The 19,700-nt window shown below is 31.2% G+C and overlaps 1 protein-coding gene across 1 annotated transcript; it reads left to right on the top strand.

The window, feature by feature from the left end:
• The first annotated feature begins 10,904 nt into the window (after positions 1-10,904).
• On the top strand, positions 10,905-12,460 carry LOC115725379 (ethylene-responsive transcription factor 3). Its single transcript, XM_030654879.2, has one exon. The coding sequence runs from the start codon at positions 11,391-11,393 to the stop codon at positions 12,144-12,146; it is 756 nt and encodes a 251-aa protein (XP_030510739.1). The 5' UTR covers positions 10,905-11,390; the 3' UTR covers positions 12,147-12,460.
• Positions 12,461-19,700: the final 7,240 nt, after the last annotated feature.

Genomic DNA, 19,700 nt, shown 5'->3' with positions numbered 1-19,700 from the left:
GAATCAAGGGCTAGATATCTGAACGGAAGGAGTCATTATATTTCGCTGCACCCAATGTAAGGTTTCCTAAACTTTATATGTGTTTATTTCATTGTTTTAGAATTCATATTAGGATGTTAGGAGGCGTTTGGTTGGGGGGAATGAAAATATAGGAATAGGAATGGGAATGGGAATAGGAATAGGAATGGAATGGAATAAAATTTAAAATGCATAAAAAAAATTGATAAAAAAATAATTAAATTTTTTTTCTTGTTACATTGGAATGGCCATTCCTTTCTTTTTAAAATGGAATAGCCATTCCACCATAATGGTGGAAAGAGCATTCCATTGGAATGCCATTCCAATACTTTAAAATGCAACCAAACAAAGGAATGGAATGAAAATTGTTTCCATTCCATTCCATTCCATTTCATTACCTCCAACCAAACGCAACCTTAATGAAACATACTTGTTAGTAAATCTAGATCCTGGTAAAATATATCCAACAGATATCATATCCGATAAAAGCGATGGTTAACACAAGAAGAATCCCAGTCACAGCATCTGCATCTTTCGGTTCCCCTCAAGACCCAGAGATTGCAAATCCTAATGTTCATGTTCCAGCCATAACTAGAATTCCCATGAACACAACAGATTTGGTCAATTCCACCATAATAGCAGGCACCATGAATCTAGCCACAACTGTTGGCCAGGATGGCATAAACATCCCAGTGGATCTGAGCAATCGGCCCCTACCTCCAAGGGAGGACCCTCCACAGGCGCCTCCAACTGAAGGAAGAATCCTTGGGGGTGCCACCAAGGAATAACAACCGGGTTTCGTCCCCAGTACTATGCAAGAGAGAAAAGACTAGGAATTTGTGAGCCTATTATTGGCGTGCCCCACGTGGACTTGGGAGAAGATCTTGAGTTAGCCAGACTTAGAGAGGCTGTCTGGAAAGCTAGCCTAATTGAAGAGCCACGCGTTACTGATTGTGATGTGTTTGCTCAGTAGAGACGCTAATTCCTTGAAGAACCACGCATTGCTGATTGCGATGTATTCGTTTTACAGAGATGTGAATTCTTGAGATAGATCGATGACTAAGAGTACATCCTTCGATCTTGCCAGGCAGAGTTAGATTGCTGCAAAAGAGAGGGCAGTGATCTTGTTGACCGAGGTTTTCGGCAACCAATATAATAATAATATTTAAGAAAGCTGTAAGGAGTTAATGCACGAGAGTTTTACGTGGTTGGGGTATTAATGAGCCTTAGTCCACGAGTCTGTATATTTATGAGAGTATTTATTACAGAGAATGTTCTTGATGGTCTTTTCTCTCTAGTTCTTATGGAACCCAGAATTCTCGACCCCCGCCTTAATGAGTTTGGGGGGTATTTATAGACCCATGGTCCCCATACTAGTTGAGACCATACTGCTTGTAAGACTCAGTTAATTGATTTTAATTAATCATTTATAATTCTAAAAGTTAGACTATGTCTACTTTATGAATTTTCACTAAGCAAGGGCAAAATTGTAAAGAAAAGAGATTCTAGGTTTATTTATTAATTAAGATACTTTATATGTCTAAATTAATAAATATATTAAATGACAATATTATTTAATAATTATTCTTAAGTTATTAAATAATTAGAATTGGCATTTAAATGGTTAAATTGGAAAATTGGCATTTTTGAGAAAATGGAAATGAGAAATAACAAAATGGGAAAGTTGCAAAGTGAGGCCCAATTTCCTTATATGGGCCGCCCACTATGCATAGGCTTTTACCATTTTATTTTTCCATTATTTTAACGCCACACAATTCTAACCTAAACCTAGAGGGCATTCTATAAATAGAAAGTGTTGGCTTCAGGAAACTATGCACTTGCATCTCATTCCTTCAGAGCAAACTTTCTACACGCCACTTTCTCTCTCTTTTCTTCTCTATTTCGAAAATTCCTTGAGTGATAGACTAGTGCCTACACACATCAAGTGGTACCTCAATCATAGTATGTAAGACTGTGGAAAATCAGAATCAAAGAAGGAGAGAAAGAGATCCATATTCAGATCTTGATAATGCTCTGCTACAGAAAAGAATCAAGGGCTAGATATCTGAATGGAAGGAGTCATAATATTCCGCTGCACCCAGTGTAAGGTTTTCTCAAACTCTTATGTGTTTATTTCATTGTTTTAGAATTCATATTAGGATGTTAATCAAACATACTTGGTAATAAATCTAGATCCTGGTAAAATATTTCCAACAAAACGATGATATCCTTCGAGCCTGGCTAAATAGAGATAAATGGTGGAGATCTCATTTCACTTCGCTGAAATATCATTTATACGGAGCTAAGTGTTTTAAGGATAAAATACATTGAAGGTGTAACGGTAATTTAGTGCCTATTCAATGTAGATCATCTATTAGAGGGTCATTGATCAAATTAGTATTATTATAATGGATAACTAATGACGTATCTATATCATGGAACATATAGAGCGTTCTATATGACTGAGAGTGCAATTCCAAGTTCTAAGTGTGGATTCAATAAGGAATTAATAAGTTAGGGAATTTACTTGGTAAATTCAGTTCGACTTATTAGAAGCTCGGTTTATATAGGCCCATGGTCCCCATACTAGTTGAGACCATACTACTTGTAAGACTCAGTTAATTGATTTTAATTAATCAATTATAATTCTAAAATTAGACTGTGTCTAGTTTATGAATTTTTCACTATGTTATGGTTTGATTGTGAATAAATAGTATTTTTGGGGTTTATTTGTTAATTAAGAGACTTTATGGAGTCTAATTAATAAATGTCATAAATGACAATATTATTTGATAATTATTTTAATTATTAAATAAATAGTTTTGGCATTTATAGGTTTGAATTGGAAAATATGGTATTATTGAAAAGAAGAATAAGTGGTTAAAATAAAGTGGCAAAATTGTAACTAGAGATTGGTCCACTTATTGTGTACGATCAAGAGGTATTTTTGCCTAATATTTTATTCTTTTTTAATCCATATAATTCAACCCTAACCCTATTGAAGAATAGTATAAAAGGAAGGCTATGGTCTCTTCATCCAACTAATGCCTCCAAAGCTAATAACCTAGCTTTTGATGAGACCTCTTCCTTCTTCTTTCTTCTTCAATTTCGAAAACACTATAGCCTATCTTCACAAATATTTTTCAGCCATTAGTGATAGAGTAGTGCCCACACACATCAAGTGGTATCTCACTCATAGTGTGTAAGACTGTAGGAGATTCCAAACAACAAGAAGGAGATTCAGCATCAAAGGAAGGAGAGAAAGAGATCTAGGTTCAGACCTTGGTGATGCTCTGCTACCAAAAGAAATCAAGGGCTAGAGATCTGAACGGAATGAGTCATTATATTCTGCTACACCCAATGTAAGGTTTCCTAAACTTTATATGTGTTTATTTCATTGTTTTAGAATTCATATTAGGATGTTAATGAAACATACATGGTAGTAAATCTAGATCCTGGTAAAATATTTTCAACACACTTAGCATCCTATAAATGATATTTCAGTAAACTAATATAATTATTGAAACAAGAGCTCTTTCATTTATCTCTATTAAGCCAAGCTTGAAGGCAGGCCCGGCCCTGGGCATAGGCGGGCTAGGCCTATGCCTAGGGCCCACCCAGCCCAGGGGCCCAAATTTTTTTTTTCCTCCTTTAAAATTATACATTTTTTTTTTACTTATTTTGAAAAATACCACATTTTTTAACATAAGGGCCCAATTTTTTTTTCCCCTGTAGCCCACTTTGTTTCAAGGCCGGCCCTGCTTGAAGGAAATCATTATTTCACTTCTATGTCCAAATAGAAGCTATAGATTCTATATCTATGATTATCCCTTCCACTCAATTGTACTATCATGCCCCAAGATGTATGTGTTCACCCGTATGAGCTTCAACGAACAGATCAAGGAACATAAATAACACTCTTGAGATCGAACCTAACCATATCAGGATTAAGATCTTTTGATCTAAGATCAACCAGTGATATTGACTTAGAAAGATACAATGGTAAGATTATAATATCTTTACCAAGATCGATATCGGTCCCAGTCCAATGTATACTCCATACATCCGATACTAGCATACTTTGCCAATGTCCTGGAAAGAACATAACAGTTATCCAAGGTGTAAGTAAGCTTTATTGCTGACTATCACGTCAGTGTAAATCCAGTGCACTGATGAGTCATGTGTTGGGTTTTATGCCCTAAATAAAACTCATTTCAATATAATCAGATTTACTTATTAATATAGATCAGAAATAACATTTAATGTTGCATGGTTCACGTGATTTGTTTCATGATTATATGTACATAATGTATGAATTCATCTGAAATCCTTTTCACATACTTGATCCTGTTTATTGTGCTGTCAACACATTGGAAAGTAAACATGACTATGTGAATAAAGTTTCCTAGATTTATCAGACATAGGGTTTTACTGATATGATAATCTACAACAAGAGTTTACTTGCATTTGGAGAAATGCTATGTTCTTTCCAGAGCATTGGTTAAAGTAAAGCTCAGGTTGGATGCATAAAGTATGCATCGGAAGGGACCGATATTGAACTTTGACTTAGATTTATTAAACTTACCGTAATATCTATTCAAGTCAATATCGCCTAGTTGATCCTAGATCAAATGATCTTAATCCTGTTATGATTGGGTTCAATCTCAAGAGGCTATTCGTGTTCTTTGATTTTTCAGTTAAGCCTACTTTTAGGTCAGGGTGATACGTACATTTTGGGAACACGGTAGTGCAATTGAGTGGGAGCGCTAACATAAACATGAAATCTATAGCTTCTATCTGGCGAATAGTAAGTAAAGGATGATCTCCTTCGAGCTTGACCAAACGAAAATAAATGGTGGAGATCTCATTTCACATAAGCTGAAATATCATTTATACGGGGTTAAGTGTTTTAAGGATTAAATACATTGTAGGGTGTAACAGTAATTTAATCCCTTTATAGTGTAGATCATTCATATAGAGGATCATTGATCGAATTAGGATTATAACAATGGATAACTAATGATGTATCTATATGGTGGAACATATAGAGCATTCTATATACTGAGAGTGCAATTCTAAGTTCTATGCGTGGATTCAACATAGAATTAATAAGTTAGTGAATTTTAGTAATAAATTCTTGATCTACTTATTGGAAGCTCGGTTATATAGACCCATGGTCCCCCCACTAGTTGAGATAATATTGCTTGCAAGACTCGTGTAATTGGTTTTTATTAATCAATTATAATTCTCAAATTAGACTATGTCTATTTGTGAATTTTTCACTAAGGGCGAAATTGTAAAGAAAGAGTTTTAGGGGCATATTTGTTAATTATGATACTTTGTATGGTTCAATTGATAAATATGATAAATGACAATATTATTTAATAATTATTTATAGTTATTAAATAGTTAGAACTGGCATTTAAATGGTTGAATTAGAAAATTGGCGTTTTTGAGAAAATCAGATGCAGAAAAGATAAAACTGCAAAATTGTAAAAAGTGAGGCCCAAATCCACAGGTATAGGGCCGGCCACTTTTGTAGGGTTTTACCTCTGATATTTTTATTATTTTAATGCCAAATAATTCAAACCTAACCCTAGTGGAATGCTATAAATAGATGGTGAATGCTTCAGGAAATTTACACTTAAATTTTCTACTTTTTTCATTCAGAAAAAAACTGAGCCTCTCTCTCTCCCTATCTTTGGCCGACCACTCCCTCTTTCTCTTCTTCCTAAAGATTTCGAAATTCTTAGTGTTAGAGTAGTGCCCACACACAGCAAGTGATACCTCAATCATAGTGAGGAAGATCATGAAGAAAGACTTTCAGCAAGAAGGAGTTTCAGCACTAAAGAATCAGAGAAAGAGATCCAGGTTCAGATATTGATAATGCTCGCTACGTAAAGGAATCAAGGGCTAGATATCTGAACGGAAGGAGTCATTATATTCCGCTGCACCCAATGTAAGGTTTACTAAACTTTATATGTGTTTATTTCATCGTTTTAGAAAGTTCATATTTAGGGTGTTAATCAACATACTTGTGAGTAGATCTAAGATCCTGGTAAAATAATTTCCAACATCGTGGGACATGAACTTCTGAAGCATATAATCACAATTACCTTCCAAATTGTTGACATCACTGTAACTATATGTTTTGGATTTAATAGAAATTGTGTATTAAACCTTAAACATGAAAAATACATGTAAACATAAATGACTTCTAATCTTCTATTGATAACAAATATGATTATATTAAAATAGATTTTATTTAGGGCATAAAATTCCAACAATAGCTCCATTACCATCGTGACATGGGGAGTGAACTACTATAAATTTTGTGTGTCTCTTTATATTACTTAACTCAATATTCATCTTGCCAATCTAGCAAGCTAGTGCTGGCTATTTTTTAGCATCAACAGAGAGAGAGAGAGAGAGAGAGAGAGAGAGAGAGAGAGAGAGAGAGAGAGAGAGAGAGAGAGAGAGAGAGAGAGAGAGAGAGAGAGAGAGAGAGAGAGAGAGAGAGAGAGAGAGAGAGAGAGAGAGAGAGAGAGAGAGAGCTTTTTCTAATTCACCTAGGGCCTGTTTGGCCAGTAGGATAGGGACTAGGATTCAGATAAATTATCTCAATACAATGTTTGGTGGTAATAGTTGACTGGAAAAATAATCTTTTGACTAAAAAATAATCCAACTCTTATGGGATAAATAATCCCAACAAAATATATGGGATTAAGTGGGATAACCTCATTGGCCACTCCTCTTCTCCCAAAACCCAACAACATCAATGCCATATTTGGATGGGTTCTTGCTTTTTATATTTTTTTCATGTAAGGGATGGTTTCTTAAATTATTTAAATAAATTTATTAAATGATAATAATCATTTTTCTTGCATATAAAAATATTTTAATATTATTTTCCTTTCAAAATAAATATTTTAATTTTAATGTATAGATTATAAAAAAAAATTAATAAAATGATAAACCCATTTTAAAAAAATATATATGTATATTTTATAATATTAATTGTAAAATTCAATTAGTTAAAGAAAAATTATATTTCAATTTTTTTTTTAATTTGTTATTTTCTTAAAAAAAAATATATATTTTTAATTTTATATTTTTACCAATAAAATATAAATTTTATTTAATTAAGTTTTTGAAATTCTTTTTTTTTTTTTAAAGCAAAAAAAAAAAATTAATCCTACTCATAACCAAACACATTATTGGATGGGAAATTATAGTAAATGACCCCAAATCATAGGACTATGTTAGTTTATGTCTTCATTTAAAAAAAATATAACAAATGACCCTAAATCATAAGACTATGTTAGTAAATGTCCTCATTTCAAAATTAATTTTTTTTTTTATTTTGTTAGAATTAGAAGCAAATTATTTAAACATTATGGTATATCTATATTAATTTTGTTAAAATCTTTTTTATTTTAAAGTTATGTCAATTTTTTTTTAATTTTTTATGAGTTGTTTTGGGTTATTGGTATATAGATTTTGTTGTACGGTATATTTCTATTTTGTTGTATGGTATATTATTATTGTTAGATGATATTTATTTTTTATTATGATATGTATAATAGTGGTATATAATTTTATTAGCATAACAAAAATATTTTAATGTATGTATATAATTTTATTGCCATGCTACATATATTTAATTATTATTTTTATATTTTTTGATTGTATGATTATTTATTTTAAATAATATTTAATTACTTTTTATTTTATTATATACAATGGTCATGGTATATATATTTTAATTGTGGTATATAATTTGGTTAGTATTATAGTATACATACATATATATATATATTAGTAAGTTATATTTTTATTATTATTATTATTTTTTGTATATATATTTGTATGGTATATGTATTTTTTGTTATACGGTATATAATTTTTTAAAATAATATTTAAGTTTTATTTTCTATTGTACTTTTGTTGACATGATATATAATTTTATTAGCATCCTATATATTTTAATTTTTATTTGTTGTTATTATTATATATATTTCTATTGTAAGGTATATATTTTATGTTATATGGTATATAAGTTTTATTGTATAGTATATCATTTAATTTAGATAATGCATGTTTAATTTTTATTTTAGTATACATAAAGGTGATATATAATTTTGTTAATATGATATATATATAATTTTTTTAAATAATATTATATTATTTGTTTTATTTTTGATTGTAGGTATATACGTTTTATTGTATGGTATATGATTTTTGTTGTCTATAATATATCATTTATTTAATATGATATTTAGTTTCTATTTTATTATGAATAAATTTTTTAGTATGTATTCATATTTTAATGGTGGTATATATAATTTTGTTAGCATGATATATATATTTCGAGTATTAATTTAGTATTGTTATAATTTCTTTGTGGTATATAATTTTATTACTACAGTATATTAATTTTCAGTACTACCATATATGTAATACTGTTGTATATATTTAAATGATCTAATATATTTATTTATTTTTGTTACAATATAATAATATGCAATACTAAAAAAATTATGTAACTTAATTTTATTATTATATATATTTTTTAAAAAGAATATGTGATAAATATATTTTATAATTTTTATTAACTAATTTATTAGATTTGGCAATTTTCTTAATTTTTTAAAAAAGTGGACATTTACTAACTTAGTTTCCAAATTTAGAGCCATTTTGCATCTCAACCCTTATTGGATTCAACATAATCCTATCGAGTCCAATCCAATCCAATCCAATCCAATCATTTCTAATCCAATCCAATACAATCCTGCGTACCAAACGGACCCCTAGGATTTTAGTGTTTTCAACATACACATACATAAACTTGTAAATCAAATATCTACCATATTCTACCTATAGGCTCTTTATTGGACTAGAATTAAATTGAATGGGCTTAAAAATGATAATGGACCTCAAACCATACCCTCGGCCGAAATACACTAATGGGCCCAATGGGTTTAACTTTTGCCATTTTATTTCATTAAATAAAGCAATCTTATCTTCTTTCTGAAAATACCATTTATCTAATCTTTTTATTCAAATATTAACTTTATTTATTTAATAATTATCAAAAAAATTATTATTTAAATATCTTTATTAATTAAACCCACAAAGTGTCTTAAATAACAAACAAATCTTTTTGTCTATTTTCTTCCCAAAATTGCCCAAACTTAGTAAAAATTCTCAAATAAGACATATTCATATTTCATAATTTTAATTGACTTATTAAATCAATTAATTGAATCTACAAGGCAGTATTATTTCAGATAATACAGGGACCATGTGTTTATGTAATCAAGCTCCAAATAAATAGACCTAAAATTTACCAAGTAATTTTGTAGCTTGTTAATTCCTTATCACTCTACTATAGATTACTCTCAAAACACTCTATATATCAAATATAGATACACTATGAATTAACCATTATTTCACTCTAAATAATTAATGATCATAGACAGTTTACGTCGAGTAGGGACAAATTTACTGTTTTACCCTTCGATGTATTTTATCCTTAAAATACTTAGTTTCTTATAAATGATATTGCAGTTTACTATTATAATTACTAAAATAAGAGCTCTTCCATTTATATTGTTTAGCCAAGCTCTAAGGAAACTATCATTTCACTTCTAAATAGTTATAGAAGCTATAGATTTCATATCTATGATTAACGCTCCCACTCAATTGCACTACCAAATTCCCAACATGTAAGTATAGGCTAGTCGTACGAGTACGCTGATAATGAACAAATCTAAGAACTCGTATAGTACAATGAGACTAAATAGTTTGAAGCACATAATCATGATTATTTTTCACTATGTAGACAACACTATAATCATGAATAACTAGATGTTCAGGATTTGATAGAATATATATATTAAACTTATAATCATAAAGGTAATCATGCCAACCAAGCAACATAAAATCACTTGTGATTTTTATTAGTCAGTAAATAAGATTAATATTGAAATGAGTTTTATTTAGGGTATACAACCCGAACATGGTGTTGGTGCAAGCTGTTCGAATTTTGAATGTATTGCAATCCATTTTTGGTGGTTTCATGGAGGATTGTAAAAACCTTTTATTTTCTTTTAGTAATGTTTCTTTATTTTTTGTCAAACAATCTGCTAATCGGATTGCTTACTTTGTAACTAAAGCGTTTCGTTTATATGCTAGTCGTATTTTTTCAGAGACTAATCCTCTTTCTAATGTTGTTATCATTGTTTAGATCAAGTTGGTTTAGATGAATGAATTTTCATTTTTAAAAAATAAAATAAAGTAATTTGCACCTTCATATATAGGCATAGAAATTAATTAATTATGTTTATATGACAATGAATCAAAATGTCACATTAATCTAGGTGAGCATAAATAGTGTAGCTGATTTGATTACAATTTCGGTTTATGGAAATTACAATACAGTAGTATGAGATAACAATACAGTTGTGTATACTATAAAATGATAATGCAACAAAGATTTGATCTAGAAAGAAGAATTAAAATAAAATTGCGTATATAATGATGTTCTGAAAGAAAAAAAAAACATTATACATTCTAATGCACTCAAAATAATTGGTGTATTAGACATAATTAGGGGCCATGGAATTGTACCTTTCAGCTGATGACCCAAACCGAAACGCATACACAAAGCAGTGAAAGAGATCTAACCACACCTAAAAAGAAAGAAAAGAGAAATAAAAAAAGAAATCAATATGAACAATTTTACTAAAACACATAATTATGAGCTGACCATTTAAAAAATAAATAAAAATAAAAAAAAGTAAGGACCACAGTGTCATTTCCACCCTCATATCATTTTCCAAAATAAATTAATAAAATAAATAAATAAAGAGAGGGAGAGAAAGAAGAAAGAATGATAAAGGAGCAACAATCGAGAGTTTGGAGTCGGTTTGTGGGGGCGAGAGAGATTAGAAGTGAAGAGAGGTAGAGATATCGAGAAACTCAAAATTACAAAAATAAAAAATAAATTAATAAAAAAAAGTAAAGAAACCCAGAAATTATTATTATTATTATTATTTTTTTAAATAATAATAATAATTCTTAATATTTTTATTGTGTAAGAGGAGAAGGTGGTGTTGGGTGCCATCCAGTTCTCCTCCCACCCATCTCTCTTCTTTCTCTCTCTAACTTCTTCTCTTCTTCCTCATCGTCTTCCTTATCCACACAAAGCTAACAATTTCAACTTTTTTGTTTGTTTTCTTTTTTGGGGGTTTTCTATTTCCTAAATTTTCCATGAAAATCAGGCTCTGATCGAGTAAATCGGTGTCTAAACCGAGGTTTTTCTTTAGGAGGAGTTTTGTTTTGGGGGTGGGGGTGGTGGGATTTGAGATATGAGGCGAGGCAGAGGAGCCACCACCGGGAGAGGGGTTGCTCCGCCGACTCAAGCAGCGGTGGAGACGCCGGCAGTAGATCCCAACAACGGATCGGGTTTGAAAGAGGTTAGGTACAGGGGCGTGAGGAAGAGACCTTGGGGAAGATTCGCAGCCGAGATCAGAGACCCGTGGAAGAAGACCCGAGTCTGGCTTGGTACTTTCGATTCAGCGGAAGACGCGGCGCGTGCATACGACGCGGCAGCTCGTACCCTCCGTGGACCTAAAGCCAAGACAAATTTTCCGTCGGCGGCTTACTCGCTTGCTCCCCCTTTTTGTTACCAGAATCATCCCACCGGCGTAGGCGCCGATCCGTTAGCCGATCATCGTATGTATGGATCCAACGGTGGATTCGACGACCATCATCATCAGAATCATCCTCATCATCATCAGGTGGACCTTCAGAGACCTACGTCAAGCAGCTTGAGCTCGACCTTGGAATCGTTTAGCGGGCCCAGGCCTCCGCCGTTGTCTACCGGAACGGTGGATCCGGCAGTGTCGTCCCGGCGGCGGTATCCACGGACGCCGCCGGTTGTTCCGGAAGATTGCCATAGCGATTGTGACTCTTCGTCTTCGGTTATCGACGACGTTAATGGTGATATAGCTTCTTCATCGTTTCGAAAGCCCTTTCCCTTTGATCTCAATTTTCCACCGTTGGATGAGGTTGAGCTCGCCACAGACGGTCCCGATCTACACTGTACGGCTCTATGCCTTTGATGATGATCATCGTGATTATGATCAATGATTCAATCTTTTTTTCTTCTAATATTATTATGCGGAAAAAAATGACAAAAAAATCAGATAAGATTATGATTAAAATGAACTTATGGAATGTTGTTTGAAGAGAAATTACTTTTATTTTTTTTCTTTTTTTCTTTTTTTATTTAGAAGAGAAAAAAAAAATATTATGAAGATCCTTGTTGTGAAATTATGATATCTGGGCTTCTTCATCAACTTATTACTGAACCCATTCTACTTGTAAAACTAAAATCTTTTTAAAAAATTGAGCTCTACACATTATTTGGTCTTAATGTTTATTTTTACTTTTGTTTCTATTTTCTATATTTGTTTGATTGGGATTTTGAAAGTGCATTATATGGTGTGATTGAATGGGAGTAGAGAATGATTAATTTTGTTAGATTCTGATATAGATTTGTTTTCGGATTTTATTTTCCTTGTTATAATTCTTGGAAACCTAACAAGCATGAAGAACTTGATCCATATTCCATGGTTGATTGATGTAAAACAAAACACAGCTGGAAGTTTGATAAGACAACCTAATTCATTTGATGCTCTTAAGTTTGTGGCTCAATGGGTTTCATAGGTTTTTTAATGGCTAACGGGCTTCAAAGGCACTGAAGAAACATAGTCAATCTACTTAAGTCTCATTTTCAAACACTTCTATTTGAGCTGGAATATGTGTATTATGTTGCGTGAGGGAACTTTGGTAAGTTGCTGCTGTTGCTAAGGTAGTATTAAAGCAAGTGAATGAGGAGTTTGAGAGTTTCTCTCATGTGTTTTGCACTAATTTCTGTGTAACGGAACAACCCTTTTAAGATTTTGATACTTAAGCTGTATGGTTCTAAATTCTAATCCCATTCCCATGTTGTTTAGTGCATGTAATACATGTAACATCGTTTGTGGCGGATTTGGAGATAATCATATGCTTGGATTCAAGAATTAGAATTTAGAACATGTTTTTGTTTGATTATCTTTCTATAGTAGTGGAAGGAAATAGTGATTGGTGATGTCAATTATAACCCATTTTTCCATGCTTTGTTGCCCCTTTTGAATGTTGACCAAATGAAAAGAACTGTCAACAAACCGGCTGAATGCTCTATTTGCTTTTGTGTTCCAATACGGTGAGACTCAGTCTAAGCCCTCTATAGATGTTCCTTTTTTTTTTATTTTGAGTTCGAGGGTGTGACTGGTATCGTATAGTAGTAGCCCTAGGAAACTTTACACGAAAATGTGGCTCTTTAGTGTGTCGACTTGGGCCACTAATGGGCCTTAAAGGCCGGATAAATTCAAGAGGTGTGATACTAGATTTTGAGTGCTGATTTTTATTTTATTTTTATCCAGCACACATTGAACTATCATCGAGGGAAGCAGCAAATGAGGACAATTTCGTAAACTATCAAGTACTTAGTTTGTTTTAAAGCAATAAAAAATAATGAGTGATAATTAGGACATCTTGGTCAACCTTCACTTTTGAAATTACACTATATTGGAATTTTTTGAATAGTTTATAAAGTTCTTAACATTTCAATTTACTTTAAAAACTTCAAACATAATTTTAACAATGTAAACTATTTGAATTTTTTTAAAGCAGATAATATTGTAAGTATAATGAACATTTGATTTTTCTTTTTTTTTTTTGAAAAAAAATATTTTTGATTTTTTTTTTTTGAAAAAAAATATTTTTGCTTGTGTTTTAAGGTAGAGGGTTGATTAAGAGATTGTAATAAGAGGTTAACAGTATCACTCTTTATAAACAAAAAAGAGATAATTACACAAGACAACGCGAAAACAACAATAAAATTACATGAAAGTAACTTCTAAATAACATTCAAATAACAAAAAATTAACAACAAATTAACAAGAATACAACATAAAAAGATCGTATTTTCTGTAAATAAAATAAAAAAATCGTAAAAATATTTAAAATTCCGTAAAACCGTAGTTTTGTATTTTTTTAGTAATTTGCAAGTATTTGTGAAATAATTCCAACAAAAAATTAACTAAACCATCGTGCACCTATCTAGTGCTATCTAGCATCATCGAATATTCATTCTTAATCTCTAAAACATGCTCATATCAAGTATTTATCAGGTGACTATTGAACTTGTCGAATTTTTACTACAAGAACGCTTAGATCCATTTTTTTTTTAAACAAATTCAACAAAACACACAAACACTCATAAATCCATTCAAAAAGACCATTAAATATGTAAAAATCAACATCCATCAATAAATTTTAGACAAAGTAACATACCCATGAAAGTTTCCCTACAAGTACTAAGGGTCCGTTTGGTACGCAGGATTAGACTCAAAAGGATTGGATTGGACTGGACTGGACAACATTAGATTATGCTAAAAATAATTATGTGTTTGGTTTAAAAATAGACTGGACTATTTTATTTTTTTCCTTTTAGAAAAAAAAAAAACTTAAATTAAAATAAAAATACATAATATTAAATTAAAATTAAAATATATAATAATAAATAAATAAAAATGAATGATTCGCAGCAACAAAAAATAAAAAATAATTAAAGTATAAAATGAAATAAAATAATATATCCTATAGTTTATCATATTTTTTATTTAATAAATAATTAAAAATAGTAAAATAAAAATACTTGAATAATATAAAATTATTTATGTTAAACACTAATTTAATATAACTATTAATTTTTTAAAATATTTATGTAAATTTTCTAATAATTTAAAAATAATATATAATTTTATTGTCATATTGTTTATCTTAGAATAAATTTAAGTAACTATTGTTTTATTAGTAATATTTTAAATTTTAAAAATTTATGTATAATATTTTAAAATTATATATTTTCACTAATTTTAATAAATAAGTTTTTGATAAAAAAAATTATAAATAAATGTGTGATAATTCTTTCATTTAAATTCTTATTAAATTTAAAATAATAAATAAAATCAAAATTAAAAAACGATAAAAAAAAAAATCTCACATGCATGAGATTATTTATCCCACCCTGCTGGATGGGATAAATAATCCCATATAGATGAGATTAGCTTGATTGTTATCTAAACTTCTAACATGCCCAAACATTAGATTAACAAATTAGCCTGTCTAATCTAATCCAATTCTGCGTACGGGCCTAAAATGATAAATTTGGACTATATCCATTCAAATATGGTCTTGTCACTTAGTCTCATGACAGATGGCATTCTCTCATTTGTTCACTCATTAGTTTAGCTTAAATCAGTTAAGCATAACCTAAACTATATAAACTACCCGAGTATTCTATGATAGATCAGATTTTAGAGTTTATTTTCTTGCAGAGTTCTTTAGCTTAAGTTTCCTTTGAGATTGGTAGCTATTGAGAATCTTTCCTCTCGAAGGGTTGTAAATTGAACGTATGTGTGTTTGATCATGATCTTCTTATTGGGAGGTTAATTTGTAAGGAGGTTAATCTCCATCGGTGAATGATATAGCCACCTAAATTTGTAATTGGATTCTTGAGTGATTAATGAAGATGATGAATTCCATGATGGCTGATTTTTTGCTAGTCTAGATCCAACACAATTAATTGAGCTACTTCTTTCTAACTTGTCTCATTATTTCTCTATTTTTCTATTTCTTGTCTTGCTGAAATTTATGTTCTTGAATTCCATTTTTTTTTATCACAATGAGGGTGATTGTTTAATCACAACAAATGGTATCAAAGTCGAGGTAGAGTTAGGGTGATCAAGAACTATTTAATTAAAGTTCAAAGAATCAAGAACACTTCAAAAAATAGCTACAACAAAGTACAAGGTCAACAAGTTTAAAGGGACCAATAACTTCAGTCTCTAGAGAATTATAATGAAAGCACTGTTTGTACATCAAAGGATTTCAAAGGCAATTAATTAAGAATTTCTCCAAGCTATTGAAGAATAGAAGCAGAAGGTAGAAATTGAATCAAAGGCACACATTGCAATTCTCCTCAATCTTGGAGATGAAGTTCTTCCAGATGAACAAAATACACTCGGTTTGTGGGATAAAATAGCTGCAATCTACATGAAGAAGTCCTTTTCCAATAAGTTGAACTTGAAGTGGAGAGAAGATGGCAAAGAACTTAAAAGACACCTTAATGACTTTAGCAAGATTATTCTTGATCTGAACAATATAGGTGTAAAGGTAGATGAAGAAGACCACGTTATTATCCTAATAAGTTCCTTACAAAAATTGTATAAACATTTTGTTTATACAATTCTCTATGGTAAGGACACATTGACAATGTCAGAAGAGAAGGCTGCATTGAACGCTACAGAAATTCAAAAGAAGTTTGATGACAAACCAGAATTCAGTGGTGAAGGGTTGTATATTAGAAAAAGACCTAAAAAGAGAGGCTATAAAAGGTCAAAACTGTTGGATATTATTTTACCAGGATCTTAGATCTACTCACAAGTATGTTGATTAACACCCTAAATATGAACTTTCTAAAACGATGAAATAAACACATATAAAGTTTAGTAAACCTTACATTGGGTGCAGCGAAATATAATGATTCCTTCCGTTCATATATCTAGCCCTTGATTCCTTTCTGTAGCAGAGCATTATCAATATCTGAACCTGGATCCCTTTCTCTGATTTTTTAGTGCTAAAACTCCTTCTTGTTGAAAGTCTTTCTTCACGATCTTCCTTACTATGATTGAGGTATCACTTGCTGTGTGTGGGCACTACTCTAACACTAAGTAATTTCGAAATTGAAGAGGGAAGAAAGAGAAGAAGGTGGCGGCTAGGTATAGAGAGAGAAGGCTCAGGTTTTTCTCTGAAAGAAAAAGTAGAAATTTTAGTGTAAATTTCTTGAAGCCTTCACTATATATTTATAACATTCCACTAGGGTTAGGTTTGAATTATTTGGCATTAAAATAATGAAAATATCAGAGGTAAAACCCTACAAAAGTGGCCGGCCCTATACATGTGGATTTGGGCCTCACTTTTGCAATTTTGCAGTTTTATCTTTTCAGCATCTAATTTTCTCAAAAACGCCAATTTTCTAATTCAACCATTTAAATGCCAATTCTAACTATTTAATAACTATAAATAATTATTAAATAATATTGTCATTTATCATATTTATTAATTGAACCAAACAAAGTATCATAATTAACAAATATGCCCCTAAAACTCTTTCTTTACAATTTTGCCCTTACTTAGTGAAAAATTCACAAATAGACATAGTCTAATTTGAGAATTATAATTGATTAATCAAAACCAATTATATGAGTCTTACAAGCAATATTATCTCAACTAGTGGGGGGACCATGGGTCTATATAACCGAGCTTCCAATAAGCAGATCAAGAATTTATAACCTAAATTCACTGACTTATTAATTCTTCGTTGAATCCACGCATAGAACTTAGAATTGCACTCTCAGTATATAGAATGCTCTATATGTTCCACCATATAGACACATCATTAGTTATCCATTGTTATAATCCTAATTTGATCAATGATCCTCTATATGAATGATCTACACTGTAAAGGGATTAGATTACCGTTACACCCTACAATGTATTTAATCCTTAAAACACTTAACCCCGTATAAATGATATTTCAGCTTATGTGAACTGAGATCTTCACCATTTATTTTCGTTTGGTCAAGCTCGAAGGAGATCATTCTTTACTTACTATTCGCCAGATAGAAGCTATAGATTCCATGTTTATGTTAGCGCTCCCACTCAATTGCACTACCGTGTTCCCAAAATTTACGTATCACCCTGACCTAAAAGTAGACTTAACTAACAAATAAAAGAACACGAATAGCCTCTCAAGATCGAGCCTAATCATAATAGGATTAAGATCATTTGATCTAGGATCAACTAGGCGATATTGACTTGAATAGATATTACGGTAAGTTTAATAAATCTAAGTCAAAGTTCAATATTGGTCCCTTCTGATGCATACTCCATGCATCCAACCTGAGCTTTACTTTAACCAATGCTCTGGAAAGAACATAGCATTTCTCCAAATGCAAGTAAACTCTGTTGTAGATTATCATATCAGTAAAACCCTGTGTCTGATAAATCTAGGAAACTTTATTCACATAGTCATGTTTACTTTCCAATATGTTGACGACACAATAAACAGGATCAAGTATGTGAAAAGGGTTTCAGATGAATTTATACATTATGTACATATAATCATGAAATAAATGATGTGAACCATGCAACATTAAATGTTATTTCTGATCTATATTAATAAGTAAATCTGATTATATTGAAATGAGTTTTATTTAGGGCATAAAACCCAACAAACTCCCACTTGCACTAATATAAAACAAAAAGTGCGTTTCAAATAATCTCAACACCTTGATATACAAATCAAGTGTAGTAGTAGTAAACTCCTCGTAATAGGATCCGAAAGGTTGAATTAAAACACAACCTTTTCTCCACCATTACTCTTCCTTAATCACAAAATCATTGATAATGTGAAATTCCTCTCTATATGTCTACTCTCTTGGGATACTGGATTCTATACCTTTGGCAACTACTTCTTGGTTATTCAGGAAGTAACACTTGTAGTTAAGGCAATTTAGAATGGTGCCAAAGATGTATAGAACTTTCCTTAGATTGAATAAGTACCTTTCCTGCAACTTTAACATTCAGTCCCTTTCTGGTAGACCTAGAGACTTCAGATAGGTTTTTACACTTCTCCAAAAATCACTATTCCAACCCCAGAGTAATCACCATCTTATCAGAAAGATTTTCTAGCACAAAGGCAAATTTCGAAATCTGATGTGGTGTAGTCTAAGAGTTTTAAACACACCCTTATAGACTAACATATAGTTCCTCTTCTTAATCTTAAGATTTACTTGATTGTCTTTCAATGTTCTTCTCCTGCATTAATCTGATACTTACTCATTACTCCCACTCAACAACAGGTGTCTGGTCTAAGGCATACAAAAGCATATCTAAGACCTCTCACTGTTGATATAAGAAATTCTTTCATGGCTTTATCTTTTCTGGAATAGTTGAGACTTTTCCTTAGATAAATAAAATCTATGCCTAAGAAGTTGTGAAGCTTCTATAGATTGTCATTAGAAAGAAAATGCTTCAGCATCTTACTGAAGTAAGTTGCTTGCAATAGAGTAAGTAATTACCAGGTATACCACAAGCCACAGGTTTAGATAAACTCAAACCTATAATACTAGGAACAGGAAGTTTTGTTAAGTCCATTGAATAGACTTATTAACGAAAATTTCCTTTTATGTCCTTGTAATAGAAAACTTTAGGTTATTCCATGTGAATGGATTAAACCATAGTTCTGTTGGCTTTTCTTCTTAGTTTCTTATCTTGACAATCCATTACTTGTTTAAACTCACAATGGATTTTAATCACTAGTGTCTTCCAAGTCATAAGAAGGTGAGTTCCTAGAAACTCTCCAACTACGACAAGGTACGGTGAATTATGTCTAAGAAAACTAAATGGTATTGATCTCTTCGGTTGTGACAAGACAACAGAGGCACTGGGATCATCATATGTCAAATAAGATGATAGAATACTTTTGGAATCAAGAATTAAAT

This window comes from Cannabis sativa, chromosome 6, assembly GCF_029168945.1.
Source record: "Cannabis sativa cultivar Pink pepper isolate KNU-18-1 chromosome 6, ASM2916894v1, whole genome shotgun sequence".
NCBI classification, from domain to species: domain Eukaryota; kingdom Viridiplantae; phylum Streptophyta; class Magnoliopsida; order Rosales; family Cannabaceae; genus Cannabis; species Cannabis sativa.
Note: the sequence above shows the minus strand (reverse complement) of the source record. Positions and strands in the feature narration are given on the sequence as shown.

Bases quoted from the DNA above. Each gene is read 5' to 3' on its own strand.
- LOC115725379 (XM_030654879.2), top strand. From the start codon at position 11,391: ATGAGGCGAGGCAGAGGAGCCACCACCGGGAGAGGGGTTGCTCCGCCG.